The sequence below is a fragment of the Crocuta crocuta genome, unplaced genomic scaffold (genome assembly GCF_008692635.1).
Source record: "Crocuta crocuta isolate KB4526 unplaced genomic scaffold, BGI_CrCroc_1.0 scaffold139, whole genome shotgun sequence".
NCBI lineage: Eukaryota > Metazoa > Chordata > Mammalia > Carnivora > Hyaenidae > Crocuta > Crocuta crocuta.
In genome coordinates this window covers 1,407,696-1,417,359 of record NW_027533258.1, presented here as the reverse complement: position 1 = coordinate 1,417,359, position 9,664 = coordinate 1,407,696, and the positions used below count along the sequence as shown (strand labels likewise).

Sequence of the window (9,664 nt, the reverse complement as noted above, 5' to 3'; positions counted from 1 at the left end):
CCCGCCCCACCCCTGTTCCTCCCCGGCTCATGCTCTCCCTCTCTCAAAAATAAGCATTAAAAAATTTTTTTTAATAAAACAAAATAAATCTGTTCTGATGGCTTTGCTACTTCTCTGGGCTTGGCCTGCCATGACGCAGCCGGGGACGTGGCTGACAGGCACCTACACGGGTTCAGCGGCTCCCAGCAAACAGCACGGCCACCAGAGCGAACTGAAGGGGCTTCACGACACACCACCAGGGCCGCCTGCTGTCTTCACAGTGAACTCTGAGATCTATAACACCCTCACACCCCACCGAACCGCAACCCTTTACCCCAACACCGTGGCTGGGCTCCTTGTTCAGGTATTTATACATGCAGAGTGGAGAAATTAAAGAGGAGATTTCCTAAATGGAAACCTGGTTTTAATGGTATAAATAAATCATACTCGTCTGTTTTAGGAAGAACTACTAAGGGGGAAAGTTCTGTATCAGAACCTGACTTGAGATTTTAAATTAGTTCATTTTAATGTTGATTCTTTTTTGAGAGACAGAGAGAGACAAGCGCACCATCGGGGAAGGGGTGGAAAGGAGGAGACAGAGAATCTGAAACAGGCTCCAGGCTCTGAGCTGTCAGCACTGAACCCGACGCGGGGCTCGAACCCACGAATTGTGAGATTATGACCTGAACCGGAGTCGGACAACTAACCAACTAAGCCACTCTTGAGCAAGCCATGTCTTGAGATTGTAAATGAAAAGCTATACATATTGATTTTCTGAGATTTGAGCTTTAACTTTTTTTTTTAACTTCCACAAGAGAGCAAAGAAGAAAATGATAAAGGGCCCCTCTTACAATATGAAGAAAATACTTATGGTTCAAATGGAAAGTTTTCCAAGTGAGCTGATTCTGCACTGTCTTCTCTTTAAAAACGTTTCAGGTAGATCAGAGTGATTGAGGGTACCCCCAAACTCTGAGACCAAAAATAAAATAAATACTGCCTAATGAGTGAGAGTCAATATGTACAGAAGTCACCAAAAAAAAAAAAAAGAACTATCTCTCAGGGCAGGACCAGAAAACTCAAGCACTTGACTATAGCCAAACTGGCGGTAACTTATAAAACCAAAGGAAAAACTCTTCTCTGTGGGAAGGTCTTCAAAAAAAAAAAAAAGAAAAAAAAAAAAAAAAAAAAAAAAAGTCAGAAAGGAAGAGACATGGCCAGCAACCCCCGGCCCCCAAACCAGGCGTGGGCTTCCTACAGTAGGTCTAGCTGCTGTCGGGCATGTAAGCTGTCGAAACCCCTACCCTCATGGATTACAGGCCCACCAAAAACTCTCCACTTATGGGTCTGGCTTTCCATGTAGACCCCCTTCTGGGGGGATTAACACCCACTGGCCACTACGTCAGGGAGAACTTCTGAACAAACACGTACCTCATTTTAGAAATGAGTAAAGGAGCATTCTTGTTTATACACCAGCCCCGGGGAGGTGGAGCAATGTGACCCATCTCCCCGGCGCAGAGCAAGTCTAGCGCAACCTCAGCAGAAGGTTTGAAACCTGTCCGGTGAGTGAGCGGACGGCCTGGCCGTGACCCTCCCGAGGCTGGGCTCCTAGGCCCTGTGCCTGCCGCTGGGCCTCCCTAGAAATGTCCCTTCATCCTGCTGGTGGCTGGCTCCGAACTGCAAAGAAAATGCTACCTGATGCCCATTCTTCATAATTCTGGGATTCCACTTCCAGGAGGCACATGAACTTTGTAAAAACACTGTGCTCGTTCGTGAAGGTGAGGCAGCTAAGAGACCAGTGACCTCCAACTTAATAGTTAATTTTCCACGTTGTGTACAAGAGGAAGACCATGGCTAAAACTCAACCATTTAAATGGTTTTATTAAAATAAATTACTTACTCGATATTCTAACAACTATAAATGTCAAAGCAAACAGACAGGAGCAGCTGTATTTTAGAACACAGGTATAAAGTCTTTCAGAGAATCTTTACCTTTTCTGGTACTTCAGTGATCGTGTCCAGTGACCATGTAATGGATTGAGAAGTTCAAAACTGAGTCAACAGTTGTACAACGCCATGACTATACTAAAAGCCAATGAACTACACGTTTTATTTTGTTATGTTTTGAAGTAGGCTCCGTGCCCAACGTGGGACTCGAACTCACGTCCCTGAGATCAAGAGTCGCATGTTCTCCTGACTGAGCCAGCGAGTTTGCCCCTGCATTGTAAATGGGTGAACTGTATGGTATGTGAACTGTATGTCAGTAAAGCTACTAAAAAGGGGTTGTTAAGAGAGATGAAATTTGAGGAATCCTGAGGTCCTAGGAGCCTCAGAAACACAGCTGCCTTTCTCTAGTTCAATGCCACTTGAGGGCCACGCCTCAGCCTACTGCTCAGCCCAGCGCAGACCAGTCTGGGGGACACGCGCTCGTGAGGCCGCTCATGTGCAGGCAGGAAGGACCGGCCAGGTGGATGTCTCCTCATTCCTGCCATTAGCCTAAGTCCCCCCGAGCTGGCCCCAGCGACAGGCTGGGCTAGCATCTCCTTCTCAGGGAGCCTGGCTGCTCGTGACTCAGAGGTTTCCCCCACCTTGTTAGGGTCATTTGCTCCTGATGGAAACTTCCCAGAAGTTCTGTACATGGTTTGGGGATTTGTAATGCTTGACATTTCCATGCAGCTTCCTATGACCACAGTGGCTGTTCTTAGCATCAGTGCTAACATTCCTGGTGACAAATTTTGCTGGTTTGCTTATGAAGTGAAATGTCCTGTGCTCAGTGGATGCACCTGTCTCCCTATTGTGCGAGTTGAGTATATTCTATTCACTTTGCTTTCTACCACCTCAAATTCAAAGGCTGGAGGCCCTCATTTTACTCTCATTTTCTACTCCTACCTGACTGGGTAAGTTCCTAGAAGGGAGGAGTAGTTACCTTTTCACGCCAACAACAAACTTCATAAAAAAGCCTCAAACTTTCAATAGAGAAGCCACAGAATCAGATGGAATCAAAGAGATGGAGACAATGGTCTGGGCCTCAGTTAGCAGCCTCCTATTTGTGTCATATCATAGCCTCCCTCTTACTCTTACACCGTTTCCTCTGCGTTCTGATGAGCCCCCCGAGGACTAGGAGACGGAGGGGGTGTTTTTGACTCGATTTGATTTGAGTAGTTATTACCCAACTACAGTTGACACACACCGCTACGTGGGTGTCAGGTCTGCTGCGTAGCGACTCGACGTTATCACCTTGCGCTGCGCTCGCTACTACGGTAGCAGAGCAGGTATTTTTAATTCTCATTAAGGTCCTGGCACCAGTAGAGGGCAAAGCAAGGCGGTCCCTCCGACCTTGTCTATGGCTCCAGGGACCAATTGCAACACTGCTGGGCCACCGAGACAGTGAGGACTGGTCAGGCCAACAGGGCTCTGCCGCCAGGTCACGCTCAGGCCCTCGCGGAGGAGCAAGGTGCCCAGTCCCGTCCCTTCCTCCTTCTCCCTGTTTACTCACTAGCAGGAAAACAAAGGATGCTCTTGCTTCTTTGTATATTCCCAGGAGTTCTGAGATTTAAAAAGTTGGTTCAAGGGGCGCCTGGGTGGCTTAGTCGGTTAAGAGTCCGACTTTCACTTAGGTCATGAACTTGCAGTTCGTGGGTTCGGGCCCCGCGTTGGGCTCTGTGCTGACTGCCAGCTCGGAGCCTGGAGCCTGTTTCAGATTCTGTGACTCCCTCTCTCTCTGACCCTCCCCTGCTCACGCTGTCTCTCTCTCTCTCTCCTAGAAATAAAAATAAAAATTAAAAAAAAAAAAAAGTTGGTTCAAGGAAAGGAAAACACCCTACATTTCCACAGCAGCTACTTCCGTTAGCTACGTCATTGCCCCAGTGAACCAAAAGGTGTAAAGAAGTCCAAAGGCCTCGGCTCTGGAAGGATTAATGCTTGCCTGAGAGACTTTTAAAAACTTGCGATGGCAGGTGAGGAGGTGGTAGCCATGTTCTCACCATGTATATTCTTGTTCCACAAAAGGATTAAAAATGAAATCAAAACTGTTGGCAACGATACGACATACGTATACACTTCTACGCATATGTGACTCAGTGTACATGTGAAAACCACGTTCTTTGAGCTCGCTGTATACTAATGACACTCAGTAGGGCGCTTTCATCAGGCCTCAGAGTGGACACTGCCGGCCCTTCACACTCAGCGCGCCGAGCACGCGGTCCCCCTTCTAGTCCCAGCTCGTTTGAATGAGCGCTTACCTCAGTAAGGCCTTTAATCTTCAGGTAGCCACAAAGGTAAGAGTTCCCCGTGTCCACATGCTGCAAAGAAAGGACACACGGCCTCGTTACACATGCAGGAAGCACTGGGAGACGAGCTGGGGCTGCTGTGGAAACCCATGCGCCCGGCGGTCAGGGCCAGCTGGGCTGAGGGAGGCCCGGAGGCTGGCGGGCGCCTAGCACGGCCAGGCCTCACCTCCTTCTGAGACTGTTGTGAGCCCCCCACTACCCACGTGCCAGTTCAGAAGCAGCTACCTGATCCCAGGACCCTCTCAACCTCTTCAGCTGAGTATCTTGAGACCAAAGCGCCATTCTGGAACAGGGAGCTCGCTCGACACAGGTCTCCCACTGGTCTCCAAGATATCTTCCTCGCCCGTATTTACACTCAGCACAGTCCCGCACTATTTCTTTATGAAACGGGGAGCATATTACGGAAACGGAAGGCATCTTACTCCTCTGGCAAAAATTTCACTTGTGAACCAGGACGCTGACCCCAGACTGGAATGTACTGTGAGGGCCCACTCTGCCCCATTTCATGTACGAATGCTTGTATCTCTCGATGAAGACTTAGGGGCCTAAAGTAAACAACGGTGACACGCATAGTAGGTTGTGAGGCGCAGTGTGCACCAATCACGGATTGCTGAGACATGGCCGGCTACCTACCCAACAACCAATTTCCTACTTTCCCATGCTGGCAGGGCCCAGATCCTGTTCGGGCACCTAACCTACCCCCACAAGACCTGGTCAGCCCTGCCGGGTGCAAGGCTAACACATGCCCCCGGCCCCTTGTGAGTCATCGGTTCAGGGGTGAGTGACCCAGTTCTGACCAATCAGACAAGTGTGTAAATCTCCTGGGTGCTTCTGGGAAGACCCGGGCTTCTGAAGAGACTCTCTTTCTTCCCCTGGCGGTGGCATATCTGCATGCAGTGCCCAGGCCCAGGGCAGCCACGTAGAGACCGTGAGGGGAAACGGGCCGGGAAATGCCAAGGATGGCAGCACAGAAACATGGAAGGAAGCGGCCACCGCATGACCGCATGACCCAGTCGGGAGCCAAGCCACCTCCAGGCTTCTTGTAACCTGAGATGACAGGTTCACTCCTTCTTTTAACTATTCCGAAAAGGGCACAGTTACCTGCAGCTGAGTGCACCCTAACTGAGCCACTTCACCCAAATCCGTACCCACTGACCCTCAACAGGCAGATTTTCGGAGTTCACGCTCGTGGGGCTCACAGATAAAGTACACGCCCCGAACTGAAGCAAGACAAAGTAGCCTGGCGCCGCGGCACATCGAGATTTTCATGTTAAGTGAGGTCTCATTTTAAGCAACTTGGAGAGTTTTGTGGCATTTTTTTAGGTCTGGGGATATAACTACTTCCAACTACACCAGAAATCAGACACTGAGGCAATCCTTAAAAACTGTAATGAATGCAGTCAGCCAGATGAGGTCAGCACCAAAGCAAATGGGCTTCGATGGGGCTAGAACGCTCCCACAGTTTGGTGCTGGTGACAAAGGTATTCCACGTGAAAACCGCCCAAGCATTTAAAATATCCTCATGTCCAAAGTGGCTGATCTGTGCTAACGCAGCTCAGCAGAGAACTTTCATCAAGAGACACACGGCTCTAACCTGAGGCCTTGAATTTCATGTATGCAATTCTCACTGAATTCAATAGAGTTTGGGGCTCCACAGCTGCTGGAAAGGGTATCAGGTGACTGGGATACCTGCTAATAAGATTAAAAATTGAACTGTAAATTGGCTAACATTTTGCATGGATTATCACGTGCTTGAGGATCAGAAATGCAGTCTGGCCTCCGTTCAACCATGTGTCTCTCCCAATCTGCCCAAATTGATCTTGGTGGTAGTGGGTGAGCTCTGATACACCACGACACGACACGGAGAACTTTAACCAAATGACAGACCAGCATCTCCATGAGAAAGGACAAGGCAAATGTTTAGCAAGAGAATCTGACAGCACAGCTGTGTCCAACAGCTGCTCTTTTTAATATGCTTTCATGGTGACCCTGGCCTTCACTTTACTCTCGGCTCTCGGATGGCAGAGGAGAAACAGAGTGGTCACAGTAACAGCAGCAACAGCAAAATCCCGGCCAGAATCTCGCAAGGTTTGGGGGAGCTCTTTAAACTGGAGCTTCAAGAAAAGAAAGTGCTCCAAAACGCACAGGAAAAGATGTGCAACATCATTAGCCAGGAAGGAGATTCCAGTCGAAACCACAACGAGATAACCGCTCCATACCCGCTAGCATGACTACCATCTCAAAGATGCCAAGGCTGTGGAGAGACTCGAACCCTCATCGCCTGGTGGTGGGAATGCAAAATGATGCTGGCACTCTGGACCTCGGTCTGGCAGTTCCTTGACATGTTAGACATAGAGTTACCATAGAAGCCCACATTCCACTCCTAGGTTGCTACCCGGGAGAAATGAGGACATGCCTACATAAAAACTCGGTCCAGGGGTGCCTGGGTGGCTCAGTCGGTTGGGCATCCGACTTTGGCTCAGGTCATGATCTCACGGTTCGTGGGTTCGAGCCCTGCACTGGGCTCTGTGCTGGCAGCTGGCTCAGAGCCTGGAGCCTGCTTCGGATTCTGCGTTTCCCTCTCTCTGGCCCTCCCCTGCTCATGCTATCTCTCTTTCTCTCTCTCTCTCAGAAATAAAAAAACATTAATAAAAATATACTTTAAAAAAACCCCAAAAACAAAAACAAAAAAAACCCCTCGGTCCATGAATGTTCACAGCGTCGTTACTCACAAGAGCCAAAAAGGAGAAACAACCCAACTATCCATCAAGGATGCTCTAAGGACAAACAAAATGCTGTATGTCCGTACAATGGATTATTACACAACAATAAAGATAATAATGCACTGACATGTGTTATGACACAGGTGAACCCAGGAAACATTAGGCTTGGTGAAAGCAGCTAGACACAAAAGGTCATATAGTATATGACTCCATTTAATATGAAGTGGCCAGAATAAGCAGATCTTAGGGAAAATAAAATTAGTGGTTGCCTAGAGTTGGAAAGGGGTGATGGCTAAGGGGTGGGGTTTCTTTTGGGGGTGATGGAAGGGTTGTAAAATTAGATTGCACCGATGCTTACCCAAGTCTGTGACTCTGCTAAAAACTACTGAACTTGTACACCTTAAATTGGATAGATTCTATGGTGTGTGAATTATATCTCAACGAAGCTGTTACCAAAAAGAAAGAAAGAAGGAAGGAGGCTCAGGTATGAAAGGCAGAAGTAGTCGAAGGCTGAGTCGAAGAAATGAGTCCCAGCTGTAAAACCAGGTGATGGAGCAATTCACATGCTGCTGACTGTCTCAATGACGGACAAACAGCTCACCAGTCCAGAAGCAGGGCAGCATTCCTGGGCATGACCACCGCTCCCGCCATCAGACATCCTACTGAGGGCTGAAGGCTGAAACCAGCAGCCAGGTTTCCGCCCTGGGGGACCTGAGACCGCGTCATGTACCAACTCAATCACCACATACAGCGGTTCACGGGGAAATCGGCACCTGACAAGATTTCAGAATCAACACACTCATGACAGAAGGGGGTAGCTGCTGAAGGAGCCAAAGACAACTTCTTTTTGACACTTAGCTCCCCTGCCCAGTTACCCCCTACCACCTCGGAAAGCATCACATTAAACAACGGGCGCAAAGTCAAGAGCATTCCAAACACGACCCACAACCAAGGAGCTCACTTCCAGAATTTTATGATTTGTTGCAGGGGCAAAAAAAAAAAAAAAAAGGCAAGCCTTTACCTTCATACTAAATTGTCACATTTTAAGGGAAAGGGAAGAGAGACCACCACTGTGTCAGGGCTATAATTATGAAGAACGAATGACTCAGTCACAATAGTTTTCCAGTTATAATAAATACCATGGCTCATGACAGCCCTTTAAGTTTACGGACCAAAGGTACGATTAACATGAAGATGCAGTTTTCCCCAACCGACAAAAGAGGAAACTGCTGATTCCCCCAAAGCAGTAAGAAATAAGAGGCTAATGGTGCCCTGCTGTTAGCAAAAAGAAAATGCTATCCCCACTGACTTTGGGGTGGGAGACCAACTTGCTCAGAGGAGAGGCTGTTTAAAGATTTAACATTTTTAAAGAGCCAAGGGCACGTAAGGAAAAGACGTGGCTTACATTCTGTCCTCGCACAAGGGAGCAGTAAGGTGGCACACGAGGTCCTCAGAGCTTTTGCGAGGCCTTCAAGGGGACAGATGTTTGGAGGGGCTTTGGGGGAACAGCCTAGGAGGTGGGGCGTCAGGCTAAGGAATCAAGGGGGCAAAGCGGGGAGGAAAGTGGGCCCGGAAGCAGGCAAGGGTAGCCATGGAGGAAGAGTTTTGCAGGGAAGGGAGAGAAAAAGGAGTACTAAGCACTGTTGATTTCCTCTAGCTGGGAAAAAATATCAAGTGTGTTACTATTTGCCTGAGAGGGGTGAGGTGCGGAAAAGGGCCCGAGTAGGTAAAGCTGAGCTCCAGAAGCTATCAGGGGCTGGCAGCAGGTACTCAGAAATTCAGGTCAAACGGGGGGAGGTAGAGAGACAGCAAGGAAATACCGTGTGAGAGATAATGCTGGGTGAGTTCGATTTCCCAGCACATGGGTATCAGACACTGGGAGGAAGACCTGGCTGTGTAGATAAAAGTTAAGAACATAGAAAGAGGGTCCCCCGGAGCCAAGGAGAAGGAAAATGAAGGTATGGGTTGGGGAGGTACGGGGACACAGGTCAGGGAGAATGGGAGGGGACTGGAGGTGGCCAGAGAACGGAGNGGGGGGGGCTGGGGGGAAGGGGGCAGGAGGCAAAATCCTAACAGACTGGGAGGAGCTCCACCCAGCAGCACCCAGGGTGTGAGCCTGGTCTTGAGGGGGTGCCAGAGGCAAGGTATCAGTTGTGGGTTGGGGGTTCTCAGGCTCGGGGGCTAAGGTAGGGAGAGTGCTCCCAGGTCTGACGGGGCACTAGGCTCTCCCAAGGAAGAAATCCCGGGAGGAGGAGGGCCCCAAGGTTTGAGGATCCCTGGAACTGAGGAAAGGGGAGGGGAGGAGGACTGTCTCAAGTCTGGGATAATTTGACACGGGCCCAGCCATAGGTGGGGTCCCCAGGCAGGAGAAACCAATGGAGAGTTCTTCAGGTTCTGGGAGGGGCTGGAGGGAGAGCTGATCTTGGGGCGACAGGTCCTGGGGAGGAAGGACCCAGGTCAGAGGGTGGCCAGTCACAGGGGGCTTCCGGATCCCAGGCAGGCCGGTCACGGGCTTCGAGTCTGGGAGAGTGTTCAGGGTCCGCCAGGAGCTGCCCACGACAGGCTCCCGTGTGAGGGGCAGGTCAGGGTAGGGGCTTGGAGAGTGTGAGACACCAGCTGGGTAGGTCCCGGGGGTGAAGCGCCTGGTGCAGGAGGCCCGGCGGCGAGGGCCTGGAG

At 49.8% G+C, this 9,664-nt stretch overlaps 1 protein-coding gene across 1 annotated transcript in view; it reads right to left on the bottom strand.

The window, feature by feature from the left end:
* Window positions 1-9,664, bottom strand: part of GID4 (GID complex subunit 4 homolog) — a 23,119-nt gene that overhangs the window by 13,009 nt on the left and 446 nt on the right. Inside the window, exon 3 of the mRNA XM_077746694.1 lies at window positions 4,218-4,277. Within this exon, the coding sequence (XP_077602820.1) occupies window positions 4,218-4,277 (60 nt within the window). The remainder of the gene's footprint in view (window positions 1-4,217; window positions 4,278-9,664) is intronic.